This window comes from Xyrauchen texanus, chromosome 46, assembly GCF_025860055.1.
Source record: "Xyrauchen texanus isolate HMW12.3.18 chromosome 46, RBS_HiC_50CHRs, whole genome shotgun sequence".
NCBI lineage: Eukaryota > Metazoa > Chordata > Actinopteri > Cypriniformes > Catostomidae > Xyrauchen > Xyrauchen texanus.
Window position 1 is genome coordinate 28304259 of NC_068321.1, and position 23117 is coordinate 28327375.

General features: G+C 40.4%; 2 protein-coding genes across 2 annotated transcripts in view; one reads left to right on the forward strand and one right to left on the reverse strand.

The window, feature by feature from the left end:
• The first annotated feature begins 329 nt into the window (after window positions 1–329).
• LOC127638086 (disintegrin and metalloproteinase domain-containing protein 10-like) lies at window positions 330–15621 on the forward strand. The gene is made up of 16 exons (XM_052119428.1): window positions 330–464; window positions 4455–4599; window positions 7616–7734; window positions 7913–8071; window positions 8196–8296; window positions 8432–8566; window positions 8641–8733; window positions 8818–9001; window positions 9086–9249; window positions 9596–9779; window positions 10645–10795; window positions 11182–11365; window positions 11445–11553; window positions 13620–13840; window positions 13927–14053; window positions 15428–15621. The coding sequence occupies exons 1-16, from the start codon at window positions 392–394 to the stop codon at window positions 15619–15621; spliced, it is 2343 nt and encodes a 780-aa protein (XP_051975388.1). The 5' UTR covers window positions 330–391.
• Window positions 15622–21222: 5601 nt separating this feature from the next.
• Window positions 21223–23117, reverse strand: part of LOC127638087 (hepatic triacylglycerol lipase) — a 15045-nt gene continuing 13150 nt past the window's right edge. Inside the window, exon 8 of the mRNA XM_052119430.1 lies at window positions 21223–21460. Coding sequence (XP_051975390.1) covers window positions 21238–21460 — 223 coding nt within the window. The 3' untranslated portion in view covers window positions 21223–21237. The remainder of the gene's footprint in view (window positions 21461–23117) is intronic.

The following is a 23117-nucleotide window of genomic DNA, read 5'->3' on the forward strand; positions in this document are numbered from 1 at the left end:
CAGATTAAAAAAAATGATTTAAACAAAATCAAATTAAACACAGCTTTCTCTTTTGCAATACTTAAATTTTTTTTTATATGCATATATATATATATATATATATATATATATATATATATATATATATATATATATATATATATATATATATAATATATTATCCACATGAGAAATCTCTATAACATTTTATTTAAAGTCATCACCGCTGCATTATGAGAGGTTTGATAAATAATTGATTTGATGTGACAGTTGACTGGGCGTGCAGTATTTATATCAGTGGGGGAGGGGTCTCACTGGCTCTGTGCGTGTGACGTCAGCACGCAAAGCCCCAAACCCGAGACTGAAGCTGTAAACAATAAAACCCAACCCGTCCATCATCCATGCGCTAAATATGCATTTATCCGCGATGACGGTTCCGTTATCGGCGCTCCTCTGCCTGTTCTGTGCCTTCGGACCCGCTCGAGGTGAGTGAATTTATGTTTAAACCCGGTTCGGGTGTTTATTCAGTGATGTTTTGACACCCGCTCGCGCGAGCAGCACTGCTAACGCTAAATCCGCTGCATCCGCGCGACCGTTATTCTCATTTATCCGCGAAATCTGCCGCATTTTTGTCAATATTCACGGCTGGATAGATTGCAAATGATTATTAGAGCTCATATACAGTAAATGCCCTCTGGAATGCGAGAATACAGAGCTCTGCTTTGTGCTTTTCGAGGACAGTTGAGTGATGCTGGCTAACACATCCAGCTTAAAATGGATGGAGAGGAAACCATCACTCAACATCAACACAACAACAATAACATCAACTAACACCATCATTTATCATCAACTAACACCATCATTTATCATCAACTAACATCATCATTTATCATTAACTAACGCCGTAATTTACCATCAACTAACGCCATCATTTATCTTAAACAAACACCATCATTTACCATAAACAAACACCTTTTTTTGTTTTACCATAAACAAACACCATATTTTACCATCAACACAACATACATAATCATAAACAAACACCATCATTTACCATCAACAACGTCATTAACCATAAACAAACACCATCACTTACATCAACACAACATCATTAACCATAATCAAACACCATCATTTACCATCAACACAACATAATTAACCATAAACAAACACCATCACTTACCATCAACACAACATAATTAACCATAAACAAACACCATCATTTACCATCAACAGAACATCATTAACCATAAACAAACACCATCCCTTACCATCAACACAACATAATTAACCATAAACAAACACCATAATTTACCATCAACACAACATAATTTACCATAAACAAACACCATAATTTACCATCAACACAACATAATTTACCATAAACAAACACCATCATTGACCATCAACACAACATAATTTACCATAAACAAACACCATCATTTACCATCAACACAACATCATTAACCATAAACAAACACCATCATTTACCATCAACAGAACATCATTAACCATAAACAAACACCATCCCTTACCATCAACACAAAATAATTAACCATAAACAAACACCATAATTTACCATCAACACAACATAATTTACCATAAACAAACACCATAATTTACCATCAACACAACATAATTTACCATAAACAAACACCATCATTGACCATCAACACAACATAATTTACCATAAACAAACACCATCATTGACCATCAACACAACATAATTTACCATAAACAAACACCATCATTTACCATCAACACAACATAATTTACCATAAACAAACACCATCATTTACCATCAACACAACATAATTTACCATAAACAAACACCATCATTTACCATCAACACAACATAATTTACCATAAACAAACACCATCATTTACCATCAACACAACATAATTAACCATAAACAAACACCATCATTTACCATCAACAGAACATCATTAACCATAAACAAACACCATCATTTACCATCAACACAACATAATTTACCATAAACAAACACCATCATTTACCATCAACACAACATAATTTACCATAAACAAACACCATCATTTACCATCAACACAACATAATTAACCATAAACAAACACCATCATTTACCATCAACACAACATAATTTACCATAAACAAACACCATCATTTACCATCAACACAACATAATTTACCATAAACAAACACCATCATTTACCATCAACACAACATAATTAACCATAAACAAACACCATCATTTACCATCAACAGAACATCATTAACCATAAACAAACACCATCATTTACCATCAACACAACATAATTTACCATAAACAAACACCATCATTTACCATCAACACAAAATCATTAACCATAAACAAACACCATCACTTACCATCAACAACATCATTAACCATAAACAAACACCATCATTTACCATCAACACAACATAATTTACCATAAACAAACACCATCATTTACCATCAACACAACATAATTAACCATAAACAAACACCATCATTTACCATCAACAGAACATCATTAACCATAAACAAACACCATCATTTACCATCAACACAACATAATTTACCATAAACAAACACCATCATTTACCATCAACACAAAATCATTAACCATAAACAAACACCATCACTTACCATCAACAACATCATTAACCATAAACAAACACCATCATTTACCATCAACACAACATAATTTACCATAAACAAACACCATCATTTACCATCAACAGAACATCATTAACCATAAACAAACACCATCATTTACCATCAACACAACATAATTTACCATAAACAAACACCATCATTTACCATCAACACAACATAATTAACCATAAACAAACACCATCATTTACCATCAACAGAACATCATTAACCATAAACAAACACCATCATTTACCATCAACACAACATAATTTACCATAAACAAACACCATCATTTACCATCAACACAACATAATTAACCATAAACAAACACCATCATTTACCATCAACAACATCATTAACCATAAACAAACACCATCATTTACCATCAACACAACATAATTTACCATAAACAAACACCATCATTTACCATCAACACAACATCATTAACCATAAACAAACACCATCATTTACCATCAACACAACATAATTTACCATAAACAAACACCATCATTTACCATCAACACAACATAATTTACCATAAACAAACACCATCACTTACCATCAACACAACATAATTTACCATAAACAAACACCATCATTTACCATCAACACAACATAATTTACCATAAACAAACACCATCATTTACCATCAACACAACATAATTTACCATAAACAAACACCATCATTTACCATCAACACAACATAATTTACCATAAACAAACACCATCACTTACCATCAACACAACATAATTTACCATAAACAACCATTGATTTGTCAAATCAAATTTGCACCCATATGTGACCGATGTTGTGCATGTAATGACTTTAATTTTTTATTATTATTTATTTGGTCAATGTAAATTTCATTATTCATGTATGTATTATGTATTTTATTATAACATCAGCCTGCCCAGGGACTACGGGTGGAAATTAGCTCTTGTGCTAAAACCTGGTACTATGCATCTTTCCCCTTGAGGTTAATGTTTATTGTACGCTGTCCCTGTTTCTCTAAATAAAAAAAATAAACAAACACCATAATTTACCATAAACACAACATCATTAATCATAAACTAACACATCACTTACCATTTTTTATATTTTTCACAAAAATGTGTCTTAAAATGGTTATTTTATATATTCTGCCCATAGTTTATCAGTAGGAAATATCAATTTTAGATCAACATTGCCTTAGCAAATATAACTGAATTGAAGTAGAACAAGAAGTCCTGCAACAGATGCCACGACCCCCACAGAGCCCAGATCTCAACATCATCAGTCTGAGATTATATAAAGAGAAGAGCTGTGGTGAATTCTCCAAGAAGCTTGAAACATCTGCCAACAACCTAGAACAACTGTGTCCAGACATTAATATTGATATTATATGGGCTCGCCAGTTACCTTGTGATTCCCACCCCTAGTGTTTCAATGTTTACTTCATTGTAATAGCCCAGGTATACTTCTGGATCAGCGCTTGGTCGACTGCATTGCCTTAGCGAGTATTTCTGACCGCGAGCGAGCGGCGTGTGTTTGACACGTGTACAGAGTTTTGTGCTGTGTAAAAATATATTAGATGAACATTGTAGTTTTATCATGGTGTAAATGTATATTTCTACTCATGTTAACATATTGAAAGTGTTGGTGTATGTTTGATCCAGAGTCACTCCAGAATGCACAATATCAGGTGTGAACGGGCCGTCTGCGCTGTGTTTGGGTGTTTCGAGATTCAGTGCCGTTAATCCGTGCTCATATTCAGTTAATCCGTGCTCATATTCAGTGAGCGTGTGATATTGTGTTGCATGTTGAAACAGTGCTGTTGTCTGTGTGGTGTACAGGTTACTATGGCAACCCCTTGAACAAGTACATCCGTCACTACGAGGGTCTGTCGTACGACACGGAGCCGGTGCACAGCAGTCATCAGAGAGCCAAGAGGGCGCTGTCGCATCAGTTCCTGCACCTGGAGTTCCACGCGCACGGCAGGTGAGACGCTGACATGTTTTACGTACATTTCAATGTCATCAGGTGTAAATAGATTAGATTGAGATGTCGTCTTGCTCTGCACTCACATCAGGTCAGAATTACTGTGCGTTTACATGCACGTTCTTCCACCATTATGCATGTAATAACCCGACAACACGCGTTGCATGTAAACGCATTAACCGTTGTTCTCACCGGCTGATCCAATGTGTGCGTGTGTTGTGAGCCTTTGACGTCAGATACAAATATGAATATTTCAAATGTAAAGCACGAATTTCTAGCATTGTCTGATTATTTGAGAAAGCTGATTTTTGGGAGTTATCAGTGTATTGTGTGCATGTAAACGGCTCTTTATCAGGTTTCTACTAGTTTAAATCAAGTGTGCCGCACAAGCCCTCAAAAGTGAAGCCAAAACGTCTCGATCGCCCCCCGGTGGCTGATCCTAGTATAGGTCATAAGCCCCGCCTCCCCATGTTATTCAATGGGACGTGAGACCAACTAAACAATTCAATTACACTTCACATATCTTTTTTCCAAAGATAGTTTCTGTCATTTACTGTCGTTTCTATCACGTTGATGTCATTTCAAGTGTTTGTTTTCAAAATAAGTTTGTTTTTAGTTATTTGACTTTTTTTGGGGATCTTCGGAGGACTGAGGAGATTGGAGCTTTAAATTTAATATCTAAATTTCTATAATTTATTATTTCACACCGTCATAAGTCAAAAGGGGCGTGTGCTTGAGATTGATTCAGCGAGAGTGAGGGCGGGGCCTTGATTTCGCGGCTTTACTTCCTGCTCACTACTGCGCAGGTCTGGTCCCGAAATCGCAACTGCGCAGACTCGAGTCCCAAGATGTCAGCGCCATATCGGGACACTGGCGGCTTCAGTTCTCACCAATGGAAAAGAGCGAAGGGGCGTCGGCCATCTTTTTTTACAGTCTATAGTTTAAATGGATAACATCTTGGTAGAACTTGTATTTAATAGTTAAAAACGTCTCCCACCTTACTGTTGTGACATCATTATAAAAACATATTTCTAATGTTATAATAACCTGTTTTACCTGGTGCACTTTATTTGCTCTTATCAATAACAAAACCACTCATGAAACATTTAAACATTGCCATCATGAGTGTTGCCATAGAAACGGTCACTATGGAGTGTGTTGCGGGATAATCTCTGAGTTGTCCTGTTGTAAATTAGAGATAGTTTTACACATTAATCCTGCCGATTGTTGACAAAAATCGGCACAGATAGTTGCCATTCGGTTTTTTCCATAATTTCAAAATAAGAGTCCCTGATGTATTTTGGGCTTATACTTAAAAGTCCAAATCTATACATTATGCAACAAATCTGATTTTTTTCGGGTTATTTTTGGAATTTTGGTTGAACAAAAAAACAGATCAAATCAGAGATTTTTTTAGGGCCCGGGCACCGATCAGAAGTACCGAAAATGTATATCTGATATGGGTTTCAGAATTAGGTGTGGCAAAATGGCTCAATAGCGCCACCTACAAACTTCCAATGATGTGCGCTTTACGCTACAAATACGAAAATCGGTACACATGTGTAACATGCCAATACCTACAGCAAAGTCTCTTGGACCGTTGCCCTAAACTCAACAGGAGGTTAAATCAATACAATTTGTGTTGTCTTTGAACGCTGTGTCCATGGCGGCCTGACAGAGTTCGATGTTTCGCCATGAAACAGGAAGTTGTTATAACTCAAACATAAAATGTCCAATCTGCCCCAAACTTCAGGTTTTATAAGAGTCTGGCCTGAACACTCCTGTATGCTAATATTCAGTTATAGTCATGGCAGGAAGTAACATGTTTTACACTGTGATGCACTCTTAACAACATTTAAGTGCTATAAAATGCAAAAGAAATTGGAGTGACGTCCCCCTGGCACAGCAGCTCCAACGGGCACCACTTTTGTCTTTGCCCACCATAGTAGAGAAAGACTCCTCTGTTAAGCTGTAACTTCACACGGCTTTTACTCGATATATATTTGGTCTGTAATAATGATATTTCATAAGTTATAAAAACAGAACTCTTATGATTTGTCAGTAAGTTAAAAAGCACCTGTTCAGAGTTGTTAATATTGTCTATTTACTGTACGTTGTGAAGTCCAGCTTCTAAACATTAAAATGACCAAGCAAGAAGTCTTTTAATGTGCGCCAGCGAGTGGCAAAATATGCCAAAATATTTAGTTATTATTATTTATGCGATTTAAAGGTGCTGTAAGTGATTTTAGCTGTTCTACTTCCACAAAACCGTTGGTTTAGCCACGCCCCTCTTTCCAAAACCCGCCCTCCAAATATACCAAATGAGCTTTGAGAGCGGCACGAGCAGAAACGGTTGTTAAAAACAAAAGCAGTAAAACAGCGCCCTCATCTGACAACTGTTATGAGCAACATGGCATAAAAATGACATTAAGCCGCAATAATTCTGATCTGTTTCTCACACACACCTATCATATCACTTCTGAAGACATGGATTAAACCCCTGTAGTCGCATGTGAAAGTGAAAGTGTAGATTTATAGTAGAAAATGACTTAAATATTGATCTGTTTCTCACACACACCTATCATATCACTTCTGAAGACATGGATTAAACCCCTGTAGTCGCATGTGAAAGTGAAAGTGTAGATTTATAGTAGAAAATGACTTAAATACTGATCTGTTTCTCACCCACACCTATCATATCACTTCTGAAGACATGGATCAAACCACTGGAGTCTATGTGAAGTGAAAGTGTAGATTTATAGTAGAAAATGACTTAAATATGGATCTGTTTCTCACCCACACCTATCATATCACTTCTGAAGACATGGATCAAACCACTGGAGTCTTATTGATTACTTTTATGCTGCCTTTATGTGCTTTTTGGAGCTTCAAAGTTCTGGCAACCATTGACTTGCATTGTGTGAACTGCTTGTAACATTCATTCAGATGCAATAATAAACGCTCTTTCCCATGTAAAACAGTGTTTGATCATCTGTGTTGTGTTTCCATGTGACAGACATTTCAACCTGCGCATGAAGAGAGACACGCAGCTGTTCTCTGATGATTTTAAACTGGAGATGTCTGGAGAGGAGATGAACTACGACACCTCACACGTCTACACTGGAGAGATATACGGTGAGCACAGCGACAAGCGGACAGAGGAACTTATATAAAGCAGAAAACCAGAGGATAGGATTGTGTGCTATATTCCAAGTCTTCTGAAGTGTATTTGAGTGTTCGAGGCCGAATGCGGCGTGACATCAGTGCAGGAGGTTTGAATCTAAATCTGTTTGTGGTCTGGACCGGTCTGCAGGTGAACAGGGCACTCTGACTCACGGATCCATCGTGGATGGGAGGTTCGAGGGCTTCATTCAGTCTCATCGAGGAACATATTACGTGGAACCGGCCGAGAGATACCTGGAGGATAAAAACGTCCCGTTCCACTCCGTCATCTACCACGAGGACGACATAAGTGAGTCAAACTCAATCCTCAAATGTATTATCAAAGAGTAGATATTATTATTTGTTTGGCCTGTTCCAGATTTTGTTGGGTGCATTTAAATGAGCAATCTATGTTCTCTCATCTCGTGCTTCAGATTATCCCCATAAATACGGTCCTGAAGGCGGCTGTGCAGATTCATCTGTGTTTGAGAGAATGAAGAAATATCAGTCGGCAACGCTGGAGGAGCCGCAGAAGGTCACACGATCTACATCATCTTCTGAACGCGTCCAGAGAACTCAGAAAGACTCGTTATTTGATATATGAGCAACAACAGGCCAGAGAACATGACTTACAGACATGACGAGTATAAATGCTTTGGTTTGTTTGTAGGAGCAGAAGTCTGCAGATGATCTCCTGAGGAAGAGGAGGATGACACAGGTGGAGAAGAACACGTGTCAACTCTTCATCCAGACCGATCATCTGTTCTACAAATACTACAAGACCAGAGAGGCCGTCATCGCTCAGGTGCGACACTAACGGTTAACGATTGATTGATGATTGACACTGACAGATGCAGGTGATGTTGTGTATCTCCTCAGATCTCCAGTCATGTGAAGGCCATTGATGCCATATATCAGGGAACAGATTTCATGGGCATCCGGAACATCAGCTTCATGGTGAAGAGGATACGGGTATGTCCCTCAGGACTGTGTTTACTGTAACTGCACTCTTCATCATAATAATAATGATGATGATGATGTTCTTGCTCGTGTCAGATCAACACCACCAGTGATGAGCGAGATCGCTCGAACCCGTTCCGCTTCGCCAACATCGGCGTGGAGAAGTTTCTGGAACTGAACTCTGAGCAGAATCATGACGATTACTGTCTGGCGTACGTCTTCACCGATAGAGACTTTGACGACGGGGTGTTGGGTCTGGCCTGGGTCGGCGCGCCCGCGGGTAAAGCACAGAACTTCACTCACATGAGAGCCGGTGAAGTAATGAGCCGTCCGGCAGGTTCTGATCCTGTCTTTGTGTTTACAGGGAGTTCTGGTGGGATCTGTGAGAAGAGTAAATTATATTCTGATGGGAAGAAGAAATCTCTGAACACCGGAATCATCACCGTTCAGAATTACGCCTCGCACGTGCCTCCTAAAGTCTCACACATCACCTTCGCTCATGAGGTCGGACACAACTTTGGATCTCCGGTGAGTTCATAAGAATTATTTAGAGTCTGTGATTATCTTTCAATCGAGTCCACACACAAGATAATCAGATGTATAGATCATTAGATAATCCACATGAAGCACAATGTTACATATGACCACCAGGAGATGGCGCCAAATACACGATACAGACTCAATGATGAATCAAATGACACAGAATGAAACTCACTCTGTTCAAAATTATATTTGTAAATATAAACACTCATCTATAACACATTGAGTGTTTATTAATGTAGAATGTAAATAAATCAAGATTATTATTAACCCTAATGTGAGGGGCAAGGCCGTGTGTTTTGGTGGTAATGATGATTTTGTCTCTGCTCGTCAGCATGATTCGGGGTCAGAGTGCACGCCGGGCGAGTCTAAGAGCCAGGACAAGAAGGAAAGAGGAAATTACATAATGTACGCTCGAGCAACATCCGGAGACAAACTGAACAACAACAAGTTCTCCGTGTGCAGCATCAAGAACATCAGTCAGGTGCTGGAGAAGAAGAGAGGGAGCTGTTTCGTGGGTGAGTGGACCAGAGAGTCTGTGACGCTTCACAAATATCACATGATCACACGGGCATCCTGACGTGTGTGTGTGTGTGTGTGTGTGTGTGTGTCTGTCTGTCTGTGTGTGTGTGCGCGTGCGTGTCTGTGTGTGCGTGCGTGTCTGTCTGTGTGTGCGTGCGTGTCTGTCTGTGTGTGCGTGCGTGTCTGTCTGTGTGTGCGTGCGTGTCTGTCTGTGTGTGCGTGCGTGTCTGTCTGTGTGTGTGCGCGTGCGTGTCTGTGTGTGCGTGCGTGTCTGTCTGTGTGTGTGTGCGTGCGTGTCTGTGTGTCTGTCTGCGTGTGTCTGTCTGCGTGTGCGTGCGTGCGTGCGTGTCTGTGTGCGTGCGTGTCTGTGTGCGTGCGTGTCTGTGTGCGTGCGTGTCTGTGTGCGTGCGTGTCTGTGTGCGTGCGTGTCTGTGTGCGTGCGTGTCTGTGTGCGTGCGCGTCTGTGTGCGTGCGTGCGCGTGTGTGTGTGCGTACGTGCGCGTGTGTGCGTGCGTGCGCGTGTGTGTGTGCGTGCGTGCGCGTGTGTGTGTGCGTGCGTGCATGTGCGCGTCTGTGTGTGTGTGCGTGCGTGTGCGTGCGTGTGCGTGCGTGCGTGTGTGTGCGTGCGTGTGTGTGCGTGCGTGCGTGCGTGTGCGTGCGTGTGTGTGCGTGCGTGCATGTGTGTGTGCGCGCGCGTGTGTGTGTGCGTGTGCGTGCGCGCGTGTGTGTGCGTGCGTGCATGTGCGCGTCTGTGTGTGTGTGCGTGCGCGCGTGTGTGTGTGCGCGTGCGTGCGCGCGCGTGTGTGTGTGTGTGTGTGTGTGTGTGTGTGCGCGCGCGCGCGTGCGTGTGTGTATGTGCAGAGTCCGGTCAGCCCATCTGTGGGAACGGTCTCGTGGAGCCGGGTGAAGAGTGTGACTGCGGTTACAGCGATCAGTGTAAAGACGAGTGCTGCTACGACGCTAATCAACCAGATAACAGGAAATGCAAACTCAAACCAAACAAAGTGTGCAGGTAAAACTTTAATTACACATCAAACACACTTCAGCTGCTCGTAAACACTTCAAGCTCATAATGTCAAGCCAAAATCCACATAATCAACACAGAAAAAGTTGAGAATTTCCGTTTACAGTCTGAATTGAATGAACGACCATACGCCGAAAAATAATGAGAAGGAAACACGTCTTTGAAATGAGTTTGTGCTAGCGGGTGAAACAACAACATCCATCATTAGCGTTAAAACATCACATTTCTCAGCAAGTAATCAGAGTAATGGCATGTTAATGGGATTGAAGTGGTTTGCCCAAATCATGTAAACATCTCAATTATTGCAATAATCCGAGTATAGGTGTACATGTAAACGTAGGCACTGATTAACGTGTGTTAAATAACGTGTTCAGTCCGAGTCAGGGTCCCTGCTGCACTCCTGAATGCATCTACAAGAGTCGTAACGACAAATGTCGCGAGGAGTCGGAGTGCGCTCATCAGGGAATGTGTAACGGAGCGTCCCCTCAGTGCCCGACCTCTGAACCCAAAGCCAACTTCACCGCCTGCCACGGAGACACGCAAGTCTGCCTCAATGGAGTGAGTGCCCGATGACATCACAGCAGAACCACTCACACATGACATGTGATTAATGACCACTTCCTGTTCTGTGTTTCAGGGCTGCTCGGGCTCCATCTGTGAGAAGTACGGTCTGGAGGTTTGCACCTGTGCCAGTGTGGAAGGCAAAGACGAGACTGAACTCTGTCACGTGTGCTGCATGGAGAAGAGTCAGTGCACTCAGATTACACTTGCAAATTACACCATTGTATTCATTTATAAATGCCCTAACGGAGCGCAACAGTCTGCTTCCTGAAGTTAAAATCCCATTCATTTTCTCCATAGATTAATTGATTTTTAATGATCACTTTTTAAGAGCCCTATCGTGATCTCAAAGCTACTAAACAATGTCCCAGGGGTGCACAACCACATTAGGAAAGCACATAAAAGCTGCAAACACAACAGAAACAAATAAGTTCATGTTTTTGTTAATATTTATTTTTTGCTAGTTGTGTTGTAGTATGTGCGTCTGTTGAAGATATGTCCACGTTATGTCAACTTCATGTTTAATAGCAGCATTCCTGGTGAAGAACTACACTACCCATAATCCTAATGAGAGAACCACATCAAAAGAGCTCCGCCCATTCCCATGATGCTCTGGGAATGCCACAATCCAGTCGCTGTCCCTACACTCGCTATGTGTATTTATTAGGGCTGTCAATCGATTACAATGTTTAATTGAATATTTTACATGATATGATTATAGATAAAATATGACTAATATAAAAAAAATTATATTTAGATAATTAAAATGCATTCCATTATTGTGACAGAAGAGTGATGCGACAACACAAAACATGCCTTTAGAATCCAATATATTGTTTATTTTCATTAATCGCTGGCCTGCAGTTCACAGCTATACATTAGGACGCATCATTACCTGCGTCAGACGCTTCCGGAAGGTCATCGTGTCATACTGTTTTTAGGGTTCTGTTTCGAGTTAAACGTAGTTTAATGTTTAAGGAGATGTTCAATCCTGAACACACACACTGGAGCGGGCTGTTCTAACAGAATGCACTGGGTGGCGCTGTTGAGTTGATCACATGTTGAGCGAACGGTTCTGTCAGTACATTCAGATGGACACCAGAGAAACGGTTTATTGTGAGAATGTGGCTTGAATGAAAGTTGGGTTCCTGTTTAAATGTACAGGATAAGCGGTGTACACTAGTCAGAGAGCGGCGTCACCATAGCAACGGTATCCCAGCGACGCTTCTGTAAACAAACATGGCATCCCAGAAAGACTTTGCGAGCGGAGGAACATCCCATCATTTAATCTGGTGTGTATAAACGAGTTATTTTACTGAGCTTGTTTTTCTCAACAAAAACATTCAATATAAACATAACTATTATATGTCAAGTGTTTATACTCGTGCTGTACGTTAACGGCATCAGTCTACTTGATTAGCGGTTTCTTGTGCTTCGCTTAGCGTGAGCTTAAATGCTTTCCTTCTATACTTTTTGGTTTTCACGCATTGCTTGTTTAAATATATATAAATAATCAACACAGGACATGATATAAACTTGTTTTGAATATAATATCTTTAACGTCTCGTTCTCATTAATGACCTTCATTTATATAATAATATCGAATACCAGATTATTGATAAATCCCTATTAGGAATATTTCTTATTACATTCCGGGGACATGATTAATTGCGTCTGTATTTTCATGTTAAATAGACAGCCTGTCTGAATCTGAATATTTTGCAAAGAAACCTTAAAAATAAACTGTTCTCTACTTATAATCAACAACTTTAAATCAATAGTTTTGTATTTTTCCACCATTTTTAAGTCATTGGCAATGCATCATGGGATTGTAGTTCGTTCACAGTCTTGTATCTTTTCAAACTTTTGTTTGTTTAAATGAAAGTGTGTGATGTTGTGATTCACCTCAAGACTCACGACTCTTTTATGGAGGATTTTATGAAATCACTACAGGGAAAATGAATGGGAAAAACACTTCCGGAACAAAACATGTATGAATCAGTGGACTGGCGTGCTCCATTACAGGGTTCATTCAGTGTTCTGGTTTATTCTCTCATTTGTGTAGTTCTGCTTCACTGTAAAGTATTTCATTGGCAACAATGTGTTGAGTGCAATCTTTATAAATGAGATTAAAGATAAAGTAAGCTTCTGGAGCGTCATTCCATTTCCTGTGTGCACTGATCATGAGAACCGCACGTAATCATGTATGTGAGTGAATTGAAACATGTAAAATGTGTGTTGTGTGTCGCAGTGAACCCGAGCACCTGCAGCAGCACCGGCTCCGAGCGGCTCGCACGGTTCTTCAACAAGAAGGTGACGACTCTGCAGGCGGGCTCGCCCTGTAATGACTTCAAGGGTTACTGTGACGTGTTCATGAAGTGTCGTCTGGTGGACGCTGACGGTCCTCTCGCCCGACTCAAGAAAGCCATCTTCAACCCAGAGCTCTACGAGAACATCGCTGAGTGGATAGTGGCAAGTGTCTTACTGGTGTAGTTCCTCGGATGATGGTGTTGTGTTGCACTTGTATATATTCAGTGTGTATGTTTGCTGTTTCACAGGCTCATTGGTGGGCGGTGTTACTCATGGGAATCGCTCTGATCATGCTCATGGCGGGATTCATTAAAATCTGCAGCGTTCACACACCGAGCAGCAACCCAAAACTGCCTCCTCCAAAACCACTGCCAGGTACATTAACCTATGACCCCAAACTAACCCTGTGAAAACAGTGAGCACCTCATTCACTAGGGCGGGGTTTCTGATTGATCGCGATCATCATTTGAACGGTCTCGATATAGATTGCTAATAGTGGTGTAGACGTTTATCAGCGAGATCCTCTCACTGCGTGTTGAGAGTAAAACTCATTCCGTTCCGTGGAGTGGTGGTGGCGTAGTGGGCTAAAGTGCTGAGCTGGTAATCAGAAGGTTGCTGGTTCGATCCCCACAGTCACCACCATTGTGTCCTTGAGTAAGGCACTTAACTCCAGGTTGCTCCGGGGGGATTGTCCCTGTAATAAGTGCTCTGTATAATACATTGGTAATCAGAAGGTTGCTGGTTTCATCCCCACAGTCACCACCATTGTGTCCTTGAGTAAGACACTTAACTCCAGGTTGCTCCGGGGGGATTGTCCCTGTAATAAGTGCTCTGTAAGTCTCTTTGGATAAAAGCGTCTGCCAAATGCATACATGTAAATGTAAATGTAAAAGTGTCCAAAGATGAGATCCACACAATCCATTTCATATTGAATAATGTCTCATTTAATATTAAAAACATTTCATTCGAATCACACATAGCTAATATGCGCTAGTTAACACTAGTTCAATAGTACAAATGATGCATGTAAACAGTAAACATGTAACTATATATAATATCTTACATTTCAAGACATCATATTTATTATTGGAATACTTTGAATGGATTTGGACATTTAAAAAACGCTGAAATATGACCAAAACTAATGATAAAATATACATAAATTTTTCTCGTTTCTCGAAATTCCCCCATATAATTAACAGCGTTAGCAAAACATTAGAACTGGGCGATATGACGAGATATATATATATATATATAGATCTTGGTGACAATTTAAAGTGTTAATCGATAGAGATTGATATGTTGTATATGTCGCGATATGTAAATATCCATGTGCGTGTGAAGCGCTTCCATCAGTGGGCGGGACTTCATGTGAGATTGACAGAGATTACTAATATCAATGACACTTTATAAGCGCTAACCCTACCTCTGTTCTGAGACTCGCATCTGTGTGTCACAGGCATGACACTTCCCGTTTATCACTCGCACTATTCAATCCGGCTTCCCTCGATATCACGGCACAGACCACAAAACTTGTGTGACCCATTTCAGTTCTACAGAGAAGTTTTTACCTTAAAGTCCTGCAGTGCTGTTCAGCTGTGACGGCAATTTGTAGGCGAACCCGGAAGTCTAGTTCGCCATGTGTTCCCTCGGGAGTTTCCTGGGGGTTTCTATAATGGAGTTTTACACCACACATACGGCTTCAGATGTTTCCGTTTAAACTCTGTCTTCTCCTCTGTTCTCGTAAAGGTACACTGAAGAGACGACGAGCTCAACAAGCCAATCAGCAGCAACAGCAACATCAACAACAGAACCAGAACCAGCACCCTCACGCTCACCAGAACCAACGGCAGGCTCCACGCCAGGCCCAGCGCCAACCGCAGCCTCAGCGCCACCATCGACAGCCCCGTGAGAACTACCAGATGGGTCAGATGAGACGCTGAGACCCGCAAACTCCCACAGTGCCTGTGATGAGCGGTACTGCAGACACCCGGAGTCTCTGGTCCACCGACACACTGAACAAAACCACATCCACTCATCTGACGCTCTACAACTGTGTGCCGAGTGTTGACTTCCAGAGTAAACGAACGTTCCCGAACTGTGCGCCAACACACACCAACATGTCTGTTTGAAATCGCATCAAGTCGTTTTTATACACTGAAAACAGAATTAGCGTAATTATGGTATCACAACTTGTAGAAAGCGTTCACGTCTCCGTAGAACTCATAATTAATAATCTGGGAACTCTTGACATGACGTGAACCCACCATTAGTTGTATAAAGTTCTAGAACGGTACAGGCCAAGACCACACGAATCATTTTTAGTTTCTAACATCCTAGTTTTTGAAAGTATGCAGCAATGGAGAGTCGAGGAAAATGCCGTTCTATTGAGTGAACGCAGCCTTGGTTTCTTGAGCGATTGTCGAGTTGCAAAAAGTTCTCTACGTTTTTCTTGTTTGTTCCAAAATCTAGACTTTTCAGGCAACATCCACACTTCTCCGTTTTAAGTTTCCTACCGTCATCGTTTTCCCAAATGATCAAGTTAAGTCTCCATTTTCAGTGCTCTCACAAAACGAACGTTCTTTCAAATAAACATGTTTGTGTGCCGATTGATTGGCGGTTCTAGACCTCTGATGGGTGCAGATTTTGTTCAGTCTGACGGTGGAGCAATGGGGCTTTACTCCAAAGAATCAAACCTTCCACCATCTTACTACAGTCCAGCAGATCCGCTGTGATTCTACGTCACACTTCAGTCCTTCTCTAAAGCTCTCATGAACAATCCGGCACTAACTGGAACAGTTTACAGGAATCTGTCAAATAATGCTTCCACCTGCCAGAACCTGATCCAGCCGCATGGAGTTTCCTCTTACTGGAGTAAACATGAACAACTTCTCCATCATGTTTCTCAGCTTGCTTTGGGAAACATGGAACAGATACGTTGATTTATTTGGCTTGTTTGCCCCTCCTTGACAGAGTCCTCGAGTGCCAAGGTTTACCGGGGTATTTGTAGCGCCTTCTGTAGTTCCCTGAGTCGTTTTGCTTTTTTTCTTTGCTTTTAAGACTCTTTAAATCCAGCGAGACTCTTAGTTTGAATCTCTGGAGCTTTGGACGGGTATCGCCACATCGTCGGAAAAGGACTTTTATTTTGTAAGAGCAGAAGTACGAGCCTTTCCTTTTCCGTAGTGCAGAAGCACCACAGCTGTACAGAGAAACGAAATTAGTTGTATTATATGTGAGAACAAATTATTTCTTCTACTGTCAATAAGAGATTTACAGTTGCAGTTTTGTTCAAACACTCAGGACTCAAAAACGCAAATGAAGGTGATCGTTCAGCGCGCGAAAAGAAACGGATCACGCGTGAGCTGTTTTACGTCATTCCATCATTTGCATACTTCATTCCGTGCATCAAGGCGTTACGATGTTTTTTGTATATAGCTCCCACGAAACACTCTCAGCTCGAGTTGCTCACCGCATGAAAGCATCAAACATCGTCTCGAAACAGACTTCCTGTTCACACCTCCGTGTCCCTCACGTTCACTGCACTTCCTGTACACGCCCTGAACGAGGGAACGCATCAGAGGAATGTGCATGACACACAAACTCATTTAAATGTCATTGTTTTATCAGTCAGATGCTGATGTTGAGGGACACGAATAGCAGGAAACACTTTCAAGAGTTTAGAAATGTAAAAGAATGAACTAATAGTGGTTAATTTATGGTACAAGTATGTTTTTAAAACCATGATTTACACCATAAACAAATAATACCCTTACAAAAATTACCCATTTTAGAAACCATGGTACATATTACAGGCTTTACCGATTAATCGGTGCCGATAGTTCCTGTGTGTTCCTTTTATCGGCAGTGTTTGTTCCTGATAATTACGTTTTATTCATTGTTTTTAATGAAGTGAGGGCACGCAAAGAAAAATGCGACTATATGGAGACACATGTATGTATTTTCGGCACATACATTGTGTCTGTAACTTCATATATTGTGAATAATACTGTATATAGGCTAACTAAAACTTATGAGTCCCTTATGCACCAAATCTATTTTTATTATTGGGAAACTGAATCTTGTATTTGATTCATTTTGTAGCCTCTATGTCTGTGCCCGTTATACTATAGTATAGTCATTATTAAACATTATTTAAATCGAATTTAAAAACTATCGGCCGATTAAACGGTTAGTATATTGGTAAAACCACCATTTATCTAGTACATATACCACAAATAAGCAATAGTGTTACTATAGTACAACTAGCATGTTTTCTGTAAGAATGATTCATATTTATTACGTTGACCGATAGGCCGATAGCTACGGTGGTGGAAAAGGCAGATAACCGATTAATCGGCCGATAGTTTTTAAATTCGATTTAAATGATGTTTAATAATGACTATACTATAATATAACGGGCACAGACATACAGGTCAGAGGTCAAAATGTATAAAATCACAGATGTAGTTCGTTTTTTCAACAAAAATGCCAATAATAATCCGAATAAATTCAGATTTGGTGCATCAAGTTGGACTTTTTACACTGAACAAGCCTGAAACACACCAGGGACTCTTATTTTGAAATAACGGGGACATGGCTCCATTTCAATGCTCTATATTTAATACTTACCAAATTAGCTTTTTAGTATCACAAATCACATTTTCTTGCTTTCAATGGAAAATGGAGAAACAAAAACAGATTTTTCCAGATAATTGATGGTTCCATAAAAGCAACTATCGGCACCGATTGATCTGTAAACCCGATATATCGGTTTACCTTTTATTACCATAGTTGGTGGAATATAGTTACTGTAGCATTACAAGGTCAGTTCTGTTATTATGTGGATAGTTCAACTAAATGGTGACTGAAGTAAAAGCTTGGTTAATGTATGTAAGGGATGGATGAAGGTATTGTAAGTTAGGGTTCGAGTCTAACAGAACCATTTTCACTCACATCTCAATTCTGAGCATGAGTACTTGCTTATTTTGTGTTTACTGATCAGTGAATCTCATCGCTCCAAATCTCACTCCTCAAAGCTGCACATTAAACATCAAAGATGTTCTGATTCAGTGACTGGAAACGTGTTGTGTGGTGCTGATAGCTCAAACACCCCTCCAACTGTTATGCTGAATCTGTGAGGAGAATTCTGCCCCCAAAACCGCCACTCTTACTTGAAGTCTGATGATGGGGTACGAGTGTCTGTGAACTTCTCATTGTACTCCGAGCAGTTACAGTCACACAGCAGTTAATCACTACCATCATCATCCTCATCTTCATCAAGGACAGGTACTGGAAGTCAGAGATTGGCAGCAGGTGTCAGGTGTGTAATGGACAGGACGCTCAGGATCTCAAACCCTCTGAGGACAGCAGAGGAAACATCTAGAAAGAATGGCCATCTTTAATGTGACACCAATCAAGCCTGTGAGAAGCATACAGTCTGATCAGTGGGTTCTTCACGTGTATTGCCAATGTTAGTGTGCGATATATCTGGAGGATGTACAACACAACTCATCAAACGGACTGTATGTGTCTCTCACAGCTTATATTTCATTTACACTGAATATGGCTTCTGTTCTGAACTGGTTTTGAAGCGTTGTTGCCTTGAACGGTCCATTACTCTGAATGCAGTTGCACCTCAAATATTTCTATGGCAAGCCGAATCGACATATAATCCTTAAAAATTAAATTTAATGAATTATAGATTTCCATAATTCAGTTTTCACTAGTTGAAATGCTAATTCTTGATATCAGCAATGGAAGGACTAAATGTGATCGGTAACTAGTTTTACACTATTAAAAACATCATTCTTAACTCTAACTGCATTTCACAATGATCTGTCAATCACTCGTGTATAATACACACGTCTATAATTCATTTATTATTCAGGTTTAATTTCTAAATGCACTTGTGTATAATGCTAACGATAATGCTAACTTTTGACATCTGTAAAAACATTTTCTACATGTTAAATTCAGTGTTTCAGATATCTGGACATCTTCTGTCCTCAGTAAATTGACGAGTCATTAAAGGTGTCATAAACGGCTTTTTTACTAGTTACGATCGCATTTGTGAATTTAACATTGCGTCTAGTGAAAACCAAATTACAGATATTACAAATGGCCATTTTTACTAGTTGTAATAACATTTTTGATATCAAGAATTAAAGTTTTTTACTAAAACGTTTATTACTGATTTATGAAAATAGAATTTCAACAATTAATTATAGAAGTCTGTAATTGTGTTTTGAACATTGTGAAAAGGACTTACAGATATTAATAATCATGTTTTTACTCGTAAAACAATTAAATGTTGATATCAAGAAAGAGGTTTAGTTAAAACTGAACATGTAAAGATTGAACGTGAATCTTTAATTCTTGATGTAAAAAATGACATTTCTTGCAGAAATACACATTCTTGATATCAAACATTTAATTGTTTTACGAGTAAAAACATGATTATTAATATCTGTAAGTGCTTTTCACTAGTAACATTTTTTATATCAGGAATTCGTTTTTCTAGTAAAAACCTTAGAAATGTGAAATATGAATTTCAACAATAAATTGATTTGGAAAATTATTTGAAATTTTACATACAGAAATGAACAATCATGTTTTTTACCTATTTTGCATGAATGTTTGTGCTTGTGCAAACATGACCACTGAAATAATGGATCAATCGGATTAATGTTAAAACGGCTTGCCATATGAAGCTCCATCTCGCCCGCGATGACTGTCGCTCTCTTGTAAACTATGTACAGTAACTGCAGAATTTCTGCTATATTTCAAGATACATTTTGATACTTTTCCTGTTTGCCTCTAGAAAAGAGTCTGTCCGATCCAGACCGACCACATCAGAGACGTTTCCTCTCTAGAAACACGTGAGCTTGAGCTCTTCACAGCGGCCGTTCGGAGGAACGTTGTGCACATGATGATGATGATTATTATTTTGGGCACTGCCGTCATGATGAAGGTGTTTTTCTGTGGTCTGGACTGAATTATAGAGGAGATTTGAATATTTGCCTGTATTTGACTTTTTCATTTTTACATAGTCTTGATGAAACTTCATAGAGGACGAGTGCACTGAAAAACGTCTGAATTGACTCGAAATGTTGTAGGTGAAAATAGGCCAATCACTAAAGTTTAAAGTTTAAAAACCAATGAAAATACGAAAAAAATAAAATAATAATAATAATGCTACTGTCTGTTAATGTTCACTGTGTTTTATACAGTACCTACATTTTTGTTCACTTTGAACATTTTTACGTAACATTTCAAAGCGTATTGTGGAAGAGATGTCATTTTTTTGGAGTACTTGAACTGCATTAATAAAAAGATTGGGTTGAATCGGTTCGTCTTGTGGTGTTTGTGCTCGTGTGGACGGTCTTTGATTTGGGGGTTTTTCTCTTTAAGGTCTCGCAGCGTCTGAACTCTTTCTCCTCAGACGCTCTCAGGTTGGTCACTTCACCAGACACGCCGCAGAACCACATCCTGACAAGACAAGATATGACATCATCACTGTGGGCGGAACGCTGTTCATCTGTTGTGTAATCCATGTGCACTCACTTCTCTTGAGTCTCTCCTGATTTGATCCGGATTCTCCACACGCTCAGTTCCAGACTGTGATCCGGTCCGGTCCAGCTCATGATGTTTCTGACCCGTCTCAACCAGCTGGACCAGACCAGTTCTCCCCTCCAGACCAGTGTGATGGAGGTCAGGTGACCCACATCAGTGTCCACTGTGATGAGAGACGTGAAGCTCTTCTCACCTGCGCTCTCCTGATACCTGCACAGGTGTACGCATTATTACAGTGTTATAACATGTGTTCATGTCACAGGATTAGAAACGCACAATAACGGTATTTCAGAGGTCATGATGATGGGACGGTCTGATGTGTTAGTGACGTGTGTTTGACAGAACTAGTGCTGTGTGGATGCTGTTGATCTGTGCCGTTTCTTTAGTTTGAGTCTACAATAGGGACACAAAAGAACCATGATTTTGTGGTCGGTGAACCATTTTTGTGTTGATTTTATTGTGTGTTTTGGACCATTGCTGAAGATCTGTTGGTATACGATAGAGTCCATGATGCCATGTATCTGAACAAGATGTCCAGGACCTCTGGCATAAAAACAGCTCCACAACGTTAAAGATCCAGCACCATATTTAACATCATCTTCAATGTCTGTTAATGCATGATTTCCTGTAAAGCTCCTTTGATATGATGCGTTTTGTGAAAAGGGCAACGCAAATAAAATGTTTAATATATCATTCATATCCAGGAGTTTTCATTTAGTTTGTGTGCGTGTTATAATCAATTTTATTTTAAAAGATTATTATAAAGTTCATTATGTGGAATAATTATTTGAGATCTTAAATTGGTCATCAAGACCGACTGTTTATCAAACCAGTATTAATGTTAACTTGACTGAATCAGTAAGTGATTCAGATGTTGATTGTGTGTAGTGTTTGTATAGTGTGAGTGTGTGATGTGGACTCACAGTACTGTGTGTGTGTGTGTGTGTGTGTGTGTGTGTGTGAGATATGGACTCTCAGTACTGTGTGTGTGTGTGTGTGTGTGTGTGTGTGTGAGATGTGGACTCTCAGTACTGTGGGTGTGTGTGTGTGTGTGAGATGTGGACTCTCAGTACTGTGGGTGTGTGTGTGTGATGTGGACTCTCAGTACTGTGGGTGTGTGTGTGTGTGAGATGTGGACTCTCAGTACTGTGGGTGGGTGTGTGTGTGTGTGTGTGTGAGAGAGAGTGTGTGTGTGTGTGTGTGTGTGTGTGTGTGTGTGTGATGTGGACTCTCAGTACTGTGGGTGTGTGTGTGTGTGTGTGTGTGTGTGTGTGTGTGTGTGTGAGATGTGGACTCTCAGTACTGTGGGTGTGTGTGTGTGGACTCTCAGTACTGTGTGTGTGTGTATGTGTGATGTGGACTCTCAGTACTGTGTGTGTGTGTGTGTGTGTGTGTGTGAGATGTGGACTCTCAGTACTGTGGGTGTGTGTGTGTGTGTGTGTGAGATGTGGACTCTCAGTACTGTGGGTGTGTGTGTGTGTGTGTGTGTGTGTGAGATGTGGACTCTCAGTACTGTGGGTGTGTGTGTGTGTGTGAGATGTGGACTCTCAGTACTGTGGGTGTGTGTGTGTGATGTGGACTCTCAGTACTGTGGGTGTGTGTGTGTGTGTGTGAGATGTGGACTCTCAGTACTGTGGGTGTGTGTGTGTGTGTGAGATGTGGACTCTCAGTACTGTGTGTGTGTGTGTGTGAGATGTGGACTCTCAGTACTGTGGGTGTGTGTGTGTGTGTGTGTGTGTGTGAGATGTGGACTCTCAGTACTGTGGGTGTGTGTGTGTGTGTGAGATGTGGACTCTCAGTACTGTGGGTGTGTGTGTGTGATGTGGACTCTCAGTACTGTGGGTGTGTGTGTGTGTGTGTGAGATGT